The sequence below is a fragment of the Zootoca vivipara genome, chromosome Z2 (genome assembly GCF_965207765.1).
Source record: "Zootoca vivipara chromosome Z2, rZooViv2.hap1.1, whole genome shotgun sequence".
In the NCBI taxonomy this organism is placed as follows: Eukaryota; Metazoa; Chordata; class Lepidosauria; order Squamata; family Lacertidae; genus Zootoca; species Zootoca vivipara.
This window is the reverse complement of record NC_142585.1, coordinates 31,417,889-31,437,627: the sequence shown is the minus strand read 5'-3', so window position 1 is coordinate 31,437,627 and position 19,739 is coordinate 31,417,889. Positions and strand designations below refer to the sequence as shown.

Below are 19,739 nucleotides of genomic sequence, written 5' to 3'. Positions count from 1 at the left end.
TGCAGGTTTTTAAGCAGAGGTTGGATGGCCCCAGGTCAGATATTTTTTTCACTCTGATTTCTCCATTGCAGGGGATTGGACTGGATGATCCCTGGGGTCCCTTCCAACTCTACAGTTTCTATGATTCTATGAATTCTAAATTCTGAAAAGAACTTTTCTTTCAGAAAACTAGGGTCAGGGGGAGGCTCCAATGTCTTGATACCTTTACATGTGCTTTAGAATTTGTTTCCTAAAAAAAAATGTGTAGGTACCAGGATAAAGTGATGAATGTTTTTGTGGTTGTGATTTGTGAAGGATTGACTTACTCAAAAATCTGGCACTGCAATCTCAACTCACGTGTTTCAGTCCTGCTCTCTAGACAACAAAGAAATATGCCCACACACATAACTTATTTATTTATGTGTTTAATTTCATAAAATTTATACACTGCTTGATTGTTTTTTAAAAAACAGAGCAAATAGTTGCAATGGGTAAACCCGGAACCTCCATCCTTTATGGGCAGTCTGAGGGCTTGGCCACACTTTCACTTGACCCACATTCCGATTGTAGAATCATAGGCTCAGAGAATTGTAGAGCTAAAAGGGACCTCCAGGAGTCATCTAGTCCAAAGCCATGCAATGTAGGAATCCTTTAACGGTGTAAAAGTTAATTCTGGGTCAGAGAGCTTTTCTGGTCGTTCTGGGCCTTGCAAAAACCCACTCGTCGCTGAATTAAGCAAAGCCTCTCCTCAGCTTGTCTGCAGAAGATCTGGTTCGGCAGGTCAGCTTGGGGGTTTGTAAGGCCCAGAATGATGAAAAAAGCTCTTGGATCTGAGAGATTAAATTGGTACGTGATATAATCATAAGAACATCAGAAGAGCCTGCAAGACCAGGCCAGTGACCCACCTAGCCCAGTATCCTGTCCACACAGCGGCCAACCAGATTCCCCAATGGGAAAGCAGCAAGCAGGATCCACGCACAAGAGCCCTGTGGCTTCTGGCAACTGGTATTCAGAACCATATCTGCCTCCAGCTGCGGAGGCAGAGCATAGCCATCATGGCTAGTACCTATCAACAGCCATATTCTCCTCCATGAATTTGTTCAATCCTCTTTCGAAGCCATCCAAGTTAGTGGCTATCACTGCCCTCTGTGGAAGAGACTTTCACAGGTTAACTATTCCCTGCATGAAGAAGGACTTCAGTACGCGACATGATCAAAATGCAGGTCAAGCAAAAGTGTGGATGAGCAGCAAGACTGAGGACTCGGTGCCACAGCAGTTTGGGGGTTTTGTTTTGAAAGGTGAGAGCAGCAAGCTCAGCAAAAACTACCACATCACAAATGCAATACGTACTCTAGAGAGAAAACATTTTTCTGTGGGGATAGGTGGGGAAGACACATGGGAAGGCTGCCTAAGGTTTCTGCAGTGGTCTGGTGGGTCATGCCCTTAGCTCTCTTTGTCTTCTTCTTCCTTCTCTTCCTCGTCATCCTTCTCCCCTTTGAGCTTTTGGCGAGCAAATTCCTCGATCACAATATCTTCCTCGCTGGAAGAAATGAGAGAATGAAACAATGTAGGAAGAGCCCCTGAATCAGGCCAGGGACTCATCTTAGTCCAGTCAACCTGTTCTCAAAGAAGCCAGCCAGATATGCCTCTTTGGTGGAACACCAGCAAGTAGGCTCTGAGCACATCCCAAATCCCAAACCCCATGGTTTCCAGCAACTGAGATGCAGAAGCATTGCTGCCTCCAGAAAAAGGTGAAGCTTCCAGTGGGAGCAGAGGTTGGTGCCCGTGTCTCTCCCCACCCCAATTGCCTTTGAGGACATAGAACTGTAGCTTGGAAGGTACCCCAAGGGCCATCTAGTCATCCCCCCTGCAATTGTGGTGATCTGTTATTCCACCTATGGTCCTCAGCCCCCATCTAATGTTCCCAAGAGGCTCTCTCTGTCAGCTTCCCGGATCCTTTTGTTGTTTTTATTATTAGTTTATATTACTTTATTAAATATTATTATTAATATATTATTGTATTTAGTAATATAAATAATACGGTGGTACCTCAGTTTATGAACACAATTGGTCCTGGCAGTCTGTTCATAAACTGAAGCGAACTTTCCCATTGAAAGTAATGGAAAGTGGATTAATCTGTCCAGACGGTCCGTGGAGTACTTAAAACTGAAGGGTTCATAAACTGAACTGAACTTTCCCATCGAAAGTAATGGAAAGTGGATTAATCCGTTCCAGACAGGTCCGCGGAGTACTCAACCTGAAGCGTACTTAACCCAAAGCATGGGTGTAATTGGTTCCGGGAGTCTGTTCATAAACTGAAGCGTTCATAAACTGAAGCGAACTTTCCCATTGAAAGTAATGGAAAGTGAATGAATCCGTTCCAGATGGGTCCGCGGCGTTTGTAAACCGAAAATTCGTAAACCGAGGTTCCACTGTATTGTATTGTTAAAATATTAATTAATATTGATAATAATGATAGATATTAATATTTTTATTTTATTTTATTGCCCATCCTTTACCGTAAGATCCTAAAATCAAAACACATCGTTGAAAAGAGTTTTTAACCACCTTCCAATAACAATATAAGGAGTGTCCTAAAAATATGCAGCTTGAGTGTCAAGAGCTAGGGCAGGCATCCCCAAACTTTGGCCCTCCAGATGTTTTGGACTACAATTCCCATCATCCCTATTAGCTAGGGATCATGGGAGTTGTAGGCCAAATCATCTGGAGGGACGCAGTTTGGGGATGCCTGAGCTAGGGCAAAGAGGTGCATCTCTACCATCCTCCAGAAGCTGTGCAATGAAGGTGCCAGATGCACCTCTGTAGGGAGGGAGTTTTTCGCTTAGGGGATGCCACAGAGAAGGCCCTCCACCTGCCAGGCCACTCCCCCACTTCTCCTCTGATGGAGGAGGGAACTATCAAGAAGGCCCCCTCTGCCAATCTCAGCACCCAAGAGGGTCTTTAGGGAAAGAGGTGACATTTCAGGTGGATCTACTTTTAAGTGACCCCACAAAGAAGTAAATAAGAGTAGCTAGTTACCTCCTTGGAAGAGCAGAGCACATAAGTGCAGATATCCAGGATGAGCCGTTTGCAGGGTGGAAGAGGAGGGAGGGGAAAGAAGGAAAAAGCAAACCGTCAGTTTTCAGATCCTCCACATGCAAAGCCTAAGAAAGTGTCTTGGGGTATCTTCAGAGTCCAGTGGCAGTGAAATGCAGATTGCGCAGTCAGGTGAGGTTCAATGCATACAGAAGGAGGACAGCAACTATTCACACCAGTGGTAAAATCATAGAATACAATGGTGCCTCGCTAGACGAATGCCCTGTTAGACGAATTTTCCGCTATACGAATAGGTTTTGCGATCGGAGGTTGCCTCGCAAGACGAGGTTTTTTATGGCCGCCGCTTCGTCTTGCGAAGCATGGCCATAAAAACCTCCGATCACAAAACCTACAGGGCATTCCTCTAGCGAAAGGGGAACGGGTTGCAGCACAGGAAGAAGGCAAAGGAAGATCAGCTGAGAGGCGCTGACAGCTGTCACCACCTCTCAGCTGATCTTCCTTTGCCTTCTTCCTGCGCTGCAGCTCGTTCCCCTTTGTGTTCCGCTGGAAGAAGGGGGGGGGAGAAGTGGATTCTTCCCCACCACCACCAAGCCAGTCCGCAGTGGGGGCTTTTCGGATCCTCCACTTCCCCCCCCCCCCACCGCCCAACAAGGCGGGGATGGGATGAGGCTTCTCCAGCCTCGTCAGATTCCCAGGCAGTGTGTGGTGGGGGAAAGCAGAGAATCCTGCGCTTCCCCACCACCACCACCCGACACGGGTTTGCTAGGCGCCGTTGGAACAGCAGCTAGCAAGCCTGCTGATGTGAGGGGGGGGCGGGAGCAGCCCCCCCTCATCTGGGCGGGCTTGCTAGGCACTGTTGGAACGGCGGCTAGCAAGCCTGCTTTTGCGGGGGGCGGCCAAGCCAAGGGGAAGGCAGCAGGCAAAACACCCCCACATCGGCGTGCTTCGGCCCCGTCATCCGGAGCCAAAGTGCGCCGGTGCAGGGACGTTTTCGCTGGCTGCCTTTCCCTTGGCTTGGGGAAGGCAGCCGGCGAAAAGCCCCACTTTCCCCTCACCCCGTCTGACACAGCGCAGATCGGAGGAGGCTTCTCCTCCGATCCGCGCTGTGTCGGGCGGGGTGGGGGAAAAGCTGCCGGTGGCAGGGGGAGAAGGAAGGAAGAGAAAGGGCTGCTTTCTCTTCCTTCGTTCCTCTCCCCCCACACACACACACACCCAACATAGCCCGCATCTGACGGGGGTTCGGAAGCCCTGTCAAATGCCAGCTCTGTTGGGCAAGGCGGTGGCACACACCTGTCTTGGCTCGGGGAAGGCAGGCAGGCAAGAGAACAAGCGCCTGCCTGCCTTCCCCGAGCCAAGAGAGCAAGTACCGCTGCCGCCGCCAGGCCCCCGGAGCCCATAGGAACGCATTAATTGACTTTTAATGCGTTCCTATGGGAAACAGTGCCTTGCTACACAAAATTTTCGTAGGACAAATTGAGTCCTGGAACGAATTAATTTTGTCTAGCGAGGCGCCACTGTAATGGCATTGGAAGGCCTCCCCAACCCAAGGATCATCTATTCCAACACACTGCAATGCAGAAATCACAGACAAAATACATTTAGCTGTAGTCAAGAACTCCAGACACACATATATGAGAACTCGTGGATATTTCGTATCTCTTGAACACATACTCCCTGGAATGTTTAATTTTTCCTTACCTTGGTGTAGCTGTTGACGATTCACACATCAGAGGGAGGCAAAATAAAAAAAAGGTGTGTATACTGATTAGTCACATTGATAATTATTATTATTGTTCCTAAAGAACCTGAAATAGAAATGGGTGCAAAATGTGTGGCTGTGTACACACTTCCATTTACTCAGCAACCAGTGTGCTCCCACCACTGGGCTGGGAATCATAGAATCATAGAACTATAGAGTTGGAAGGGACCCCAATTGTACACATGCAACATTAGCCATCCACAAAGCCACCTGCATTAAGAAAAAGGACAACCCAGCTGTGTTTCAAGGTGGTCGTGTGTACACAGCCTGTCTAAGAGAGTTCTAGGGAGAAGGAGGAAGGTCAGGGAATAGGTCCTTAGTGCTTCCATCCCGAAGGACTCTTAGAGAACGCCAAGCTGTGGGGATGGTGTTTATATCTCCTGCAAAAAGCCTTTTACTCACCATCTTCAGGTTTGGGATGCATCAGGACAACAGGCATCTCCACACCAACATCGCTGAAAAAGAGATGAGGTCAGAGGACTGAATGGGAGATGCCTCAGAGAGCAAACAGAAGCTTAAAATCGGAGAATTCTAGGGGCCTCCACGGACATTCAGCGCAATGCCTGGCAGTGCAGGAATCACAGCTATTTGTTCACACTGTGATTATTTCTAATTGTTCATAATACGTTTCCCTCCCTCGAATCGTTATAAATATTGTTGATTGATTGATTGATTGTTTGTTTGTTTGGTATGATAGGTGAGTGCAGTGTGGGAAAGTGACACACAGATGAGGTGATGGTGATGGTCAGTAAATTGGGGCTTACCTTGATGTGAGATCTCCCAGGATGCTGCAAAGAGAAGAGGAGATTCAAGGTGGAGGGCTGCACAAAGGTGGAAACATTTCTTGGGAAGGCTATCCCTCCCGTCCCAGCGTGAGGACACCCAGGCCAATTCAGATGGTCAGTTGGGAGCCCCTTAGGCTTCCAGTTTTCCATCGCTTAGTGCTTCATGTCAACTCACAGACCAAAGACAGAGCCTGGATCTATCATTTGGACCTATGTAGACTTCAAGAGACACAGAAGAGCATCCTCTTCTCACAGTGGTCAACCGGATGCCCAAATGAGCAACCGGCAAACAGGATCTGAACACAAGGGCCTTCTTCCCTCCTGTGATTTCCAGCAACTCACATTCAGAAGCATTGCTGCAGAGGCAGGTTTAAGGGAGTGTGACTGGTTAGGTTGCACTGGGCACAGCCTCAGGGGTCCCGCACCTATTATTTATAATGGAGTGTGAAAAGGGGAGGGGTACTGAATTTTGGTGTTGCACAGGGCACTGCTGAAATTTGAGACCCCCAAATCCGCCACTGCATTGCTGTTTCCAGCTGTTGAGGAAGAGCATAGCCATTATGACCAGTAGCCATCAATAGCCCTTTTCTTCTGCCATGACTTGGTCACTCTAATCCTCTTTTAAAGCCATCCAAGTTGGTGGCCAGCACTGCCTCCTGTGGGAGTTTAACTAAGAAGAACTTTATTTAGTCTGCCCTGAATCTTGCAGCATTTGGCTTCACCGGATGTCACGAGTTCTGGTGCTTTGAGAGAAGGACAAAAACTTTTCTCTCTCTGCCTCCTCCATGCCAGCCATATTTCTATAAACTTACATCATATTGCCTCTCACTCACATTATCTATAAACTAAAGGTAAAGGGACCCCTGACCATTAGGCCCAGTCATGACCGACTCTGGGGTTGCGGTGTTATTGGCTGAGGGAGCCTGCGTACAGCTTCCAGGTCATGTGGCCAGCATGACAAAGCCGCTTCTGGCGAACCAGAGCAGCACATGGAAACGCCGCTTACCTTCCCGCTGTAGTGGTACCTATGCTGCAGCCTTTCCTTACAGGGTTGAGCCAATAAAATGTGTCCTTTATAGGGTGCATCCTCATATCTCTTCAGAAATGCAACCTTCCCAAAGGGAGGGAGGAAATAAAATAATTTCCAAAACAAATTCACCCTGACCAGGCTAGGCCAAGACTGAGCAGGACAGAATAACAAGGCAACATAACCCAGAAATGATAGTTCCCTGCCCATAGAAAACATCCTCACCCTCCTCTGGATACCATCAGGTTGACTTTCACTGTGTAGGAAACCAGGATCCCAAGAACCTCCTTGTCCATCCCAGGTCTCAGACTAAGGGAGAGAAAACAGGAGACATTCAAACAGAAGTCCTCATAGGCAAGAACATCAGAACATAAGAAGAGACTGGAGGATCAAGCCACTGGCCCATCTAATCCAGCACTGTCTTCTCACAGTGGGGAACAGATGCCCACTATGGGAAACCCACAAGCAGGATCCGAGCACAAGAGCAACTCTCCCCTCCTGTGGCTTCCTGCAACTTGAATCCAGAAAAAAATTATTCCTCCAGTGATAGAGGTAGAACATAGCTATTGTGGCTAGTAACATCACAGTAGCCCTTTTCCCATGAAACAAATTTTTTTTAAAAATTCCTTCCAGTAGCACCTTAGAGACCAACGAAGTTTGTCATTGGTATGTGCTTTCGTGTGCATGCACACTTCTTCAGATACCATTTTCCCATGAATTAGTACACGCCTCTTTTGAAGCCGTCCAGGTTGGTGGTCATCAAGAGCATGGTTTATCAATGTGGCGCCCACGGGTGCATCTGCAGAGGCCTTTCAAGGAGCTCTCATGGCCCTGCCCCTCTGTGTGCTGAAATGTGGCTTGGAAGAAGCATTTGTTGACCAATATTTTGTATTTATTTATTTATCTGTTGAATTTCTATTCCGCCTTTTTCTCTAAGGAACTCAAGGTGGAAACCATAGTTCTCCCCAATTTCATTTAATTCCCCCTACAACAACCCTGTGAGGTAAGCTGGGCTCAGAGGCAGTGACTGCCCTCCCTAAGGATGCCTAAGTGAGCTGCATGGCCAAGTGAGGATTTGAACTCTGGTACTCTCCCAGGCCCTTGTCAGGCACTCTAACCACCACACAAGTGTTTCTCTGGGCCTCAAAAGGTTGGTGACAACCTCACACTGCAGAGAATGGGCAACACACAGAAGAAATCTCTCTGTTCCCTGCCCATCTCCGGCCTCCAGTATGCTCCTGAGGGTATTACAGGACTTACACAGTGGTGGAGGCCAGGTTAGTGTCCTCATGCTTGAGCTTCCCATCCAGGGCCAGACCCCTCTTCTCCCGGTTGTTGCTCAAGCTGGGGGTGATGCTGTATTTTTTGGAGAAGGTGGAGTTGGCAGCCACGTTCTCCCTGCAGAAGGACAGCAATGGAGGTGATTAAGAAGCCCACCTTGCCTCAATTTAAAACCACACACCTCAAGAATCTTAGAATCATGGAATCATAGAACTGTAGAGTTGGAAAGGATCCCTAAGGGTCATCTAGTCCAACCCCTGAAAATGTAGGAATGGAGGAATCACACCTAAGGATTTTTTTATTATTACAGTAGTACCTCAGTTTACGAACTTATCTATTCCAGAAGTATGTTCTTAAACCGAATCCGTTCTTAAACCGAGGTGCGCTTTCCCTAATGAGGCCTCCCGCCGCCGGTGCTTTTCCACCATTCAGATTCCATTCTTAGACTGAGGTAAAGTTCGCAAACCAGGACACTACTTCCGGTTTTGCGGAGTTTGTTCTTAACTGAGGTACCACTGTATTTAAATACAGAAAGTCAGATTTCAGATTGGGGGGAAATGAGAGTTGGGGAAAATTCAAATTGGCGTGTCCTTCCATCCCACATTCTGAACAATGAGACCCATCCCCAAGAAGAAGTAGAAGAATTTTTCTATCAAGCAAAAATAATAATCAGGGTGGAGAATTTCAAGAGCTCATTTTGCACACAGCTCTAGTACAACCCTCTTGCAAGGTAGGCTCATCTACAGGAACGTAATTATGTGGAGTGAAGTGTTAGACTCATGTCCATGTGTAACTACACAAATTAAACACAGGAAAAGTTGAACTCCTCAGACATTTCTGATAAAAGTTAGCATTTTCACAATGGATATGAAAATGGTCCCAGGGCAGAAGAGACTGCCTGCCTCTGTACCTCATCATTAATTCTTTTTTTGGGGGGGGGGAACTGACACTGATCCAGATTTTTCTCACGAAGATCCAAGACCTTGAACAAGTTGAAGACATCTGTGCAAAGACACAGTGGTCTGGTTAGATATCTGTGTGCTTACATGAACTCCTCTGTACAGACAGCCTTGGTGTATTTGTCCAGCGAATATAGAACCACATCTGTGACTTGCTCAACTAAACAGTGAGAGAGAGAGAAATTATTGAGGTGATAACATAGAATCATAGAATTGTAGAGTTGGAAGGTGACCCCAATGGTCATCTAGTCCAACCCCCTGCAAAGCAGGGTCCTATAGGTTTCCTTACCTGTTATTTTGATCTTCTTCACAATCTTGTTGGTGGTGTTGTTGATGTTGACATTAACGCCAATTGGATCTCCGTGGTAATAAACCTGAAATGGCAGGGGATTGTTGCTGAAGAAGGAGAAAAAGAAGGGAAGGAAATCCCAAACTTCTCCTGGACTCACAACTATTTCCGGAACCATCTTTTGCGCCATTTCGCATACTACATCTTGCGATGACTGGGTTACTGCACTGATCTGGAAGCTAAAGTCATTGCGGAATGCAGCAATACAATTGCTTATGAGAGCAAGGGCTTGTCAGAATATAACCCCTGTTCTCAGAGATCTGCACTGGCTGCTCGTTTGCTATGGGGCCAAGTTCAAGGTGTTGCTATTAATGTGCAAAGCCCTTAATAGCATGGAATCAGTTTACCTGCAATATCACTTTACTTCAGGCATCCCCAACCTGCGGCCCTCCAGATGTTTTGGCCTACAATTCCCATGATCCCTAACTAACAGAACCAGTTGTCAGGGATTATGGGAATTGTAGTCCAAAACATGTGGAGGGTCGAAGGTTGGGGGTGCCTGCTTTCTGCATAATTGGCACCGTTAGAGGTGCCACCTAATCCCTGTTCTTCATTTGTAAGACATTGGTCTTTTAGTGTGGCAGCACTTTAACTCTGGAACTCCCTGCCTATTGACATCATGCAGGCACCTTCACTGTACTCTTTTCAGCACCTGCTAAAAACCGTTTTGCTTAAGCAAGCCCATGCACATGTTTAGAATGTTGGTGTCTGCTTTAATCTGTTTTTATTTAATTGCTGGTTTTATCTTCTGAATGTTTTACAGAGTTGTTTTACTGATCAAAATCCATTGTTTTATCTTTTTCATGAACTGCTCTAAAGGGTGTTGTTGTTGTTTTTAAAAAAAACACCCCAGAGGTGTATAAATTTGATGAAATAATTTTTTTTAATGGCAAAATTGATCAGAAAGGCCACAAGTTTGGCCAGATGAACTGACTGCAAATCAAGGTGTGGTTAAGCAATGGACTTGTAGAAGTTGAAGGTACTATATGACTTCCCTTGGTCTAGACTAGGCATCCCCAAACTGTGGCCCTCCAGGTGTTTTGGCCTACAACTCCCATGATCCCTAGCTAACAGGACCAGTGGTTGGGGAAGATGGGAATTGTAGTCCAAAACATCTGGAGGGCCGAAGTTTGGGGATGCCTGGTCTAGACCTCTGTTGATGCAGCTTAGAACTGCATTAGGTTTTGGTTTGTTTTTGCTGCTGCTCCACATTGTTGGCTCACTTTAAGGGTCAATAATGTCTCACTAAGCGTGGGGCAAGCCAGAGGCCCTCTGGAGCAGAGACACTTGCTGGAGGGGAGAGAATGCCTTAAAAGGCCAACACGCAACACCCACCTCCTTATCTAGAGAGGCCTCCAGGTGCAAAGGCTTATCTGACATCATGAACTGCCTGGTCGTCTCCGACTTTGGGGCTGGGCCTGTCTGGGCAGGTGCAAACTGGACCTTCCGAATCACCAGCCTCACCGAATTTCTGCACAGAGAAGACGTGTGTTATCGAGAGAGGCATTTAAGTCCTCCATAAAACTGCAGAGCTGGAAGAGACTCCAAGCGCCATCTACCGGTAAGCCAACTCTCTGCAATGCAGAAACTGCATTCAGCTCTTCCAAGAAGAAGCCAGTGGGAGGCAGGTGCTTTCATCAATTCCATAAATCCTCTCTCCAAGTTCAGTAGAAAATTAAGAAGAGGCCAAAGATCAGGCCAAAAGGGGTTGACCAGATGCCCCGGTGGGAAGCCTCCAAACAGGATCCAAGCACAAGAGCAATTCTCCTTTCCTGTGGCTTCCAGCAAAGGTTCCTAACATATGAGTAATGTATAAAACAAATAAATATATATAATCTATATTGCTAGAGAATCATCATGGTGGAGTGGCTAGTCAGGGCCGGCTCTTCGCAGACCCCCGGTGGCGCAGTGCACCATGGCGCGGGGCTGGTAAGCTGGGCGCCGGCCTGGCAAGGAGGGCGCCGCGCGGCGAAGCCGCACGGAAACCAATTGCGCCCTGCGAGGGCGGGGCGGGCGGCGGAGCGATCTCCGCCCCTCAGCACCAGGGCGCACGATCTGCTCAAGACGGTCCTGTGGCTAGTGTGTCAGATAAGGATCTGGGAGTCAGCCACTGTCTTTCAGCTTCATCTACCTCATAGGGTTGTTGTGAGCAAAAAATGGGGGAGGGGACAGGGCAGGGAGGAGAACTATGGATGCAACCTTGAGCTCCTTGGAGAAAAAGTTGGGATATAAATGCAATGAATAATAATAGTAATAGATTATAATAATAGATTGCAAACTGTCTTATTTTCCTTGTTGATTTTACATAAGTGGATCTCAGAGCCTTTTCCTAGAATCATAGAACTGCAGTGTTGGAAGGGACACCGAGGGTCCTCTGATCCAACCCCTGCAATGCAGGTACCCCAGCTAAATGGCCCTCCAGCCAATCATTCTGTTCTTTGCATCATTTATTTTCAGCTGAAGAGCAAACTAAAAATGCTTTGAATAAATGAATAACTGTTCAAACTTATGCTGGGGTTACCTCTTGTGAATTTTCTCCTCCAGGTTTTCAGCACAGAATCCTTTGACCTCAAAGTCGACCCCACAAGACTGAGGAAAATGCAGAAGAAAGTTGGTTAGGTGTTAAGGGTGGGTCATGCCTCTGGACTACTATTTGCAATTCTTGATACAAACACAACTAAGTCCTGAAGTGCCTTTAAAGGCTCATGGTTTTGAGGACAGAAAGCCATCCCATTGGGGTTCATAGAAAAGGGTTCATAGAACCATAGGTTCGTACAGTTGGAAGGGATCCTTGAGGGTTATCTAGTCCAACCCCCTGAAGTGCAGGTATCACAGCTAAATAAAGATATGCTTTAATTTCCATTTGCTTTCCAGGTTTCTTGGATGCTTTTGGACACAACTCACCTTTCCAGCATCATCTGGTCCTGGCTGGAGGGTGACAGAACAAGGGAGGTTGGTTGCCATCTAGAGAGAAAATAAATAATATTTTATTCCCTTTTAATGTCTACGCTTTTCTAAAAAGCCGTTATTTTCTGGAACTGCTTGTCCCAAATGACTTGTTGGGCAGTACAAGGATTACAGTCCACATTTGGAATATTCCACATTTGGAATATACTGTGTACAACCCTGGTTGCCTCTCCTCAAAAAGGAGGTTGTAGAGTTGGAAAGGGTACAAAAGAGGGTAACTCAGCTGATCAAAGGGGTGGAGTGACTCCCCTATGAGGAAAGGTGGCAGTGTTTGGGACCTTTCAGTTTGGAGAAAAGGCAAGTAAGAGGGGACATGATTGATGTTTATAAAATGTATCAGTATCAGTATAAAAACCTTTATTGGCATCACTTACAAACATTCAAAGTAAACAGGCCAGGACAATCTTGTCGCCATATCATCAGTACAGTCACTTGCCAAAGGGAAGAGGGGCAGCAATCTATTTCACCTCTGTGGGTTGGTGGAGATCATGATGCATTTTACATTTGAGGACCATGTGAGCTAGAGTTTCCACCAGGTGGGCAGATCCTATCTCCTTCTGCCATCCCCACGAACCTACCCCAGAGGAGGTTAGGGGGATTAGAATTGAACCTAGCCAGTGAAAAATCCCTTCTTTCTTGTGGGTTAAACAAAAATTGTAAATAATTGGGGTTAAATTCCAGCCCAAGAGAGTCGAAAATAAAAAAGGGAGCATGTTTTTTCCGCAGCTGAAATTAGTTCCTGACGCTCTATGTCCCATAACCTAGTTTTTAACATGGCTTTGGCAAATGGAAAAGCCACGGCACCTAGGAGATCCTCTGAAAGCCCAAGTTGGCGTATCTTTGTACAAAACAGTTGTAGTCCTGGGGAAGGGAAGGAGTCTGACAGAACTTCACTAAGTAAAGTGTCTTTGTCTGCTGAAAAGCAAATGTTTAGCCAGCATAAGAGAAAACCTGTCCAGGCAACGGTCCCTAGCTTATGTTGGCTTCCTTCAGGACATAAGGTTGCATAAGGTACACAGCGTGGGACAGCGGAAATCTTAAATAGAAAGGCTGTCTGCACTTGCTCCACTGACTGGGTAAACCCTGACATCCAGATTGGAATTCCATAGAGCACTTGAGCTCTAACTTTGGCATTAAAAACCTTAGGGGCAGAAGAGATGTGTTGGTTACCTCTTGTTACAAAGAAGTGCATTATGGCCTGCATAGACAGCTTACTGGCATTTACTGCCGCTGCGCAGTGCAAGGACCACCAGAGCCTGTGATGGAAAGTGATCCGCAGATAGTTGAACTCGGATACCTGCTGGATGCGTTTCCCACCCAAAACCCAACTAAAGCTCTTACGAGAATTCCTGAAAACCATTAATTTGCTTTTCTTGAAGTTCATGCTCATTTTCATTCTGGACAGATAGTCAATACAGGAATTTAACAGATGCTTTAAGTCAATTATTGTCCGTGAGAGCAGGATCATGTCATCTATATATAGGAGGATGGGAAATTTTGATGCATTTAGTTTTGGGCTGTGAGCATCCACCAGTTTTAATAATGGGGCAAGGTCATTTAAGAAGAGGTTAAAGAGAGAGGGAGCGAGTACACAGCCCTGTTTCATGCCTCGATTTATAGCAACAGGGTCTGACACCTCGTCCCCTGGGATTATTCTTGCACGACTGGTGTTATTTGAGTAAAGCTTTTTAATCAGGAAAAGTAACCTAGGATCTAGGCCTAATGACTCCAGTTTGGACCATAACAGCCCCCTATCCTATCGACTGAATCAAAAGCAGCCTTAAGATCTAAAAAGGCCACGTATAGGCCTTCTTTCTGGTACCATGTGTACCTGGTGGCTAGATGGGCTAACACTATACAGTTACGCAAGATGGATTTCACGGGCCTAAACCCTGCCTGGACCTATGATGATATTCACGTCAAGCCACGTGGTTAGTTTGGATAATACATGTTTTGCATACAATTTCCCAATATTTCATAGTAGACTTATTGGTTGATAGTTAGGCGGCAGCTTTTTGTTCCCCTTTTTGAAGATTGGAATAATTATGGATTTCTGCCATGAGTCAGGCATAATTACAGTACTATCCACCACAGTGAATAGTTCCGTTAGAATCGGGTCCCACCAGTCTGGCTTGGCTTTGATTAGTTCAGACGGGACGGCATCGGGGCCTGCAGCTTTGCCTGTTTTCATCTGAGAAATTAAATTTATAAAATGGTACATGGCATGGAGAAAGTGGGTGGAGAAAAGTTATTCTCCCTAGACACCCAGTGGACACCCAATGAAGCTGAATGTTGGAAGTTTCAGGACAGATTAAAGCAAGGAATTTCCTCCTGCAGGTGACAGCGATGGCCACCAACCTGGATTGGACAAATTCATGGAGGGCTATTGATGGCAATTAGCTACGATGGCTATGCTCTGCCACCACAGTTGGAGGTAGCAATGCTTCTGAATGCCAGTTGCTGGAAACCCTAGGAGGGGAGAGGGCTCTTGTGCTCAGGGCCTGCTTGTGAGTTACTCTTTGGGGCATCTGGTTGGCCACTGTGAGAAGAGGAGGCTGGAATCTAGGTGGGCCCTTGACCTGACCCAGCAGGGCTCTTCCCACATTCACCTTTCCTCCCAAGGAACCCATGTTGGCATATATGGCTCTCCGCCCTTCTCACAACAACCCTGTGAGGAGAGGTTTGTTAGCCTAAGAGGCAGTGCTGGTTTCCCAAAAGAGGCCACTTTGAGAACAGGTTGCTAGACCAGGTGGGCCCCTTTTGGCCTGACCCAGCAATGCTCTTCTTAAGTTTTTATGTATACATATAATCATGTTTTTAGGATATAAAAACAATGACTCCCTTGATGGGGAAAGATGGGGGGGTCTTGCATGGGGAAGAGGAAGATGCATCATCTGAACTGAGTACCTCAAAGGTGAAAGGGTAAGCATGTTCCCCCAGCTTTTTCATCAGCTTTTCCTGCAAAGGAGTGAGCGTCTTGGGGACCTGGTCAGGCACAGGAGGGAACATCTGGGCAGTGAGGACATAGATGTCCTTCCGGAAGGTGAGCCCAATAACGTCCAGGTCGTCGCGGCCATAGCGGAATGCACAGGTCAGTGTCACATACACTGTGGGGGAGGGGGCAGCAGGATGGGGAGAGGAAAAGAGAAGGAAGACATGGGGAGATGGGAGTTGAGGGGGGAGCAGTTGGGGGGGAGAAGATGATGGTTAGTTTGGAGAAAGTTTCTGAATTCAGATTGTAAATTAAATCTAGAACAGGACTCGTACAGGAGCATAGCTGTCAAGTTTTACCTTTTCTCATGAGGAAGCCTATTCAGCATAAGGGAATTTCCCTTTAAAAAAAGGGAGAACTTGACAGCTATGTACAGGAGCAGGTCTAATGTGCTATGTGTGTGTATGTTTTCGTTTGAAGATTAACCATCCAATCTAACAGAGGAAGAAGTACAGAATTGTAGAGTTGGAAGGGACCCCGGGAGTCATCTAGTCCAACCTCCTGCAATGCAGGAATCAGAGCTACAAGAATCTCTGGCACCCAAAGGGAATCCAACCTCAGTTTAAAACCTGCAATGAAGGGAGAGCCCACCACCATACAGGGGAGTCTGTTCCACTGTCACATGGCTCTTACTGTCAGAAAGCTTTTCCTGATGTTGAGTTGGAATCTCCTTTCCTGACACTTGAAGCTATTGATTTGGGTCCTCCCTACTAGAGCAGCAGACAGCAAGCCTGATATTTGTATCATTTTGCCCACTCTAAGCTTCTAAATAGCACCAGAGGCAATAAGGGTGGGATGGAGGAAGAGGTGGTTTCATGGCTGAGCAGAGTTGCCTTGAACTAAGCCAGTGATTTCTGGGATAAAGTCTCTCCCAAATATTCATGTGTTTGCAATGAAAACTGTTACAAAATTGTTGTATCCATCCCAAGCCTATAAAATTGGAAAAACAAGACAATGAGAAAATTACCTTTCCGGTCTTTCAGGTACTCTGGGTCAACCAAGACAATCCCATCTGCAAATACATGTAAAAGAGAATCGGATCAAGAAGGAGGAAGAGAGCCATTATGGAGGTGGTAGATTGTAGAATCATAGAATTGTAGAGTTGAAGGGGACCCCAGGGGCTTGTACCCCAACCTTGTACAAGGCAAGAATTCTATGATCTACAAGCAATAGAATTGTAGATTGGGAAGGGAACCAAGGGCCATGTACATGCCTGCAATGCAGGAATCACAGCTTTTAAAAGCCCTGACAGATGGGTACTCAAGTGGAGCTTAATGCCCTCCCCCAAGTCATCAGGTAAACAGGCAATGTCATCAGCCACCATCTTTCCAGCTGAAATCCAGATGACTCAAGGGGATAGAAAGAAAACCACTCACCGACAGGTTCCACAGATTCCACATGGTCCACAAAATCTCGTTTCCCCAGGTAGATGGATAGCTAGATGGGCAGGAGGAGGGAGGAAAGTGTTTGATCTGCTAGCAAATTTAGTCTTATGGCATCTTACAGCCATCAAAATAAGGCAGGTCCTAAAAACATACACCTCAAGGGCAAAGAAGTGTGTCTTTAGCATCCTCCAGAAGCTGTGCAATGAAGATGCCTGATGTACTCCTTGGGGGTGGGACTCAGGGGCCACACAGAGAAGCCCCCCCCCCAGGATCTGAGGGTGGTGATGCTACCAAGAGGGCTCCTACCAAGACTTCCAAAGCGCAAATATTTGTTTATGGCACATCAATTTCAGAATCAGAGAGTTGGAAGCATAGGAGCCAACTCCTAGGGGCCATGGGGGCCTTAGCCCCCACTATAAAATATTTGAGAGGGCCAGGCTCCTGCAAAGTTGATGAGCATTCCCATTCAAATGGTGTGTGGGCACTGTGTCATGTGATCGATTATACGGGGTGGGGTGGGGCTCGCCTGGGCCCCCCACAATATTTTATTCAAGTTGGCACCCCTGGTCGGAAGAGACCCAACGGTCACCTAGTCCAACCCCCTGCAATGCAAGAATAAAATAATATATATTTACACGGTGATCTTACCTTTCCATTGGGGCAGGTCTTCTTGTACACTCTGCCAACAAAAGTATAGGGAAGGGAATAAACTCAAACCATTTTTTGAAATATAGTATTCCATTAAGTACTGTGCTGCATATATTTATCTAATCAAGATATTTAGGCTAAAGCTAATGAGCAGAAAGGAGACAGCAGAAGACCAACTTCCTTGGTAGAACAACGGTTCTAGAAGTCCTAGAAGTAAAGAGTTGGAAGGGGTCATCTAGCTCAACCCGCTGCAACACCATTTTTGTCTGCCTGATTTTAAATGAAACCTAGCAAACAGAGGTTGGACTAGATGGCCCTCTGGAGTCCTTGCAACCCTGAGGTTCTGTGGCCAGAAAAATGTGTGTGAGTGCAATAGGGTGCATTTGTTTGGAGATTGCCGAAATACATACTCTGAGCGTGTAGGCATGTGTATGTTTGCATGGGATTTCTTGAGAAATGTTTGCTCAAGATGAATAGCATAAATTAATTAATGGTTTTTCTTTATTTAGAAAAAGGACATAGGAAGCTGCCTTACACTGAAACAGACCATTGGTCCATCTAGCTCACTATTGTCTACACTGATCGGCAGCTCCTCTCCAGGGTTTCAGACAGGGTCCTCTCCTAATCCTCCCTGGAGATGCCATCAGGGATTGAACCTCGGGCCTTCTGCATGCAAGTCCCCCTGGGAAGCTGACATAGTGAGTCAGACTATTGCTCCACCTGGTTCAATATTGTCTGCACTGACCGGCAGCAATGGCTCTCCAAAGTTTCAGGCCAAGGATTTTCTTAGGCCTGCCTGGGAATTCTTTTTCCCACTGAGCGACAGTCCTCTCCTTCAAAATGACATAAGATTCCAGTCCTCATGGCTCAGTGTAAAAGGCCTGACTGAAAGAGCAACACCGGAAGCTGCCTTCTTTCTGTGAGTCAGACCCATCGCTACATGTGCCTTAGTGTTGTCTACATTGACTGGCAGGAGCAATTCAGGGCTTCAGGGGGGTAGTCTCTCCGAGCCCCCCCTGGAAATGCCGGTAGGGACTGAGCCTGGGATCTTCTCCTGGGCGAAAAGCTAAACATAGGTGAGATCCAAGTTGGGGCACCCCCTCCACCATCCTACTGGGTCCAAGGTGAGTCTGATGGGGTGAAAATGAGCCCAAATGAGCTTGGTCTTTTCACATCTAGCAGGCAAAAGTTGACTTACTTTGACCCATCAGCCATATCCAATTAGTGTAGCAGAAGCAGCAGAAGCAGAACTGTGGAAGAAATCGAAAGGCTAAGTTAGCTGTATGGCAAAGGAAGGATTGCCCTTAGCCTTTTTAGTGCCACAAGACAAAAAAAAGGATTTGCCTCCTCCACTTGCATCCTGCTTCCCTGTCCGCAGAGTCCTACGTTAAGGAATCATAGAAATGTAGAGTTGGAAGGGACCCCAAGGGTCATCTAGTTCAACCCCCTGCAATGCAGGAATCACAGCTCAATAATCCCTTAGAGATAGCCGTCCAACCTCTGCTTTAAAATCTCCAGTGAAGAAAAGTCTGCCACCTTCAGAGGTTGTTCATTCCACTGTTGAACATTTCTTACCACCAGAAAGTTCTTCCTAAGTTTTAGCCGGAATCACTTTTCTTGTCCTTCGAAGCAATTGCTTTGGGTCCTCCCCTCTGGACCAAAAGGAAACAAGCTTGCTCCATCTTCCATGTGACAGCCCTTCAGATATTGAAGGCTCCATCTTCTCTTCTCCAGGCCGAACATACTCAATTCCCTCCACCGTTCCTCACAAGGTTTGGTTTCCAGACCCTTGATCATCTTGGTCACACTCCTTTGCACACCCTCTAGCTGGCCAAAATCCTTCTTAAATTGTGGTGCCCAAAACTGGACACAGGACTTCAATTGAGGTCTGACCAAGGAGAAAGAGAGCAGGACTATGACTTCCCTTGATCTGGGCACTCAACTTTTTTTGATGCTGCCTAGAATGGCATTAGCTTTTTTTGCTGCTGCACTACACTGTTGCCTCAAGCTAAGCTTGTGGCCTACTCAGACCTCTAGATCCTTTTCTCATCTCTTGCTAAGAGGTGCCCCTTATTCTATGGCTGTGCATTTGGTTATTCCTCCCAAAGTGTAGAATGTTCTGCTGATGTAGCCTTGAACTGCATTAGCACGGTTACATCACATAGTTGGCTCATGCTGTTTGTAGTCTGCTAAGACCCTGAGATCCTTTTCACATGGACTGTTGTGTCTGTATTTGAGTTGCCCAACTTTAACCTGGGAATTAAAGCATAAGTATCTATCTTTAATCAGTGGAGTTCTGCAAGATTAACAGGGATGAGCCCAGCTCCTTAAGCAGGTCGATCCTAGCAAGCTGGGAGCCAACTACCGGTAGCAGGTGTCACAATGAGGGGCCCATTTATGCAGCTACAACAAAGACATCCCTCAACACCGGCAAAGCAGCTGTGTATTGCCATTGACCATTTCAACGTAGTCTGTGCTGAAATCTCGAACTCTGAAAAAACGAATAGCTTACAGTGCGGTTATTGATTGTATAGTGAGCATTATTTTATAG

At 46.5% G+C, this 19,739-nt stretch overlaps 1 protein-coding gene across 1 annotated transcript; it reads right to left on the bottom strand.

Annotated features, from left to right (window-relative positions):
* Positions 1–5,189: 5,189 nt before the first annotated feature.
* On the bottom strand, positions 5,190–18,403 carry ARR3 (arrestin 3). The gene is made up of 14 exons (XM_035112206.2): positions 18,387–18,403; positions 17,189–17,219; positions 16,532–16,592; positions 16,123–16,167; positions 15,071–15,270; positions 12,101–12,160; positions 11,718–11,785; positions 10,532–10,667; positions 9,137–9,221; positions 8,935–9,007; positions 7,868–8,005; positions 6,833–6,916; positions 5,560–5,583; positions 5,190–5,250 (listed from the first exon to the last, which is right to left on the bottom strand). Exons 1-14 carry the CDS (start codon positions 18,401–18,403, stop codon positions 5,190–5,192), a joined length of 1,083 nt encoding a protein of 360 aa, XP_034968097.2.
* Positions 18,404–19,739: the final 1,336 nt, after the last annotated feature.

What these genes read in the sequence shown, in the direction of transcription:
- ARR3 (XM_035112206.2), bottom strand. An exon ending in AGGCCTCTCTAGATAAGGAG is followed by an intron (nt 9,222 to 10,531) that starts GTGGGTGTTGCG and finishes CTGCCATTTCAG; the next exon opens with GTTTATTACCACGGAGATCC. An exon ending in CTGGGAGATCTCACATCAAG is followed by an intron (nt 5,251 to 5,559) that starts GTAAGCCCCAAT and finishes TCTCTTTTTCAG; the next exon opens with CGATGTTGGTGTGGAGATGC.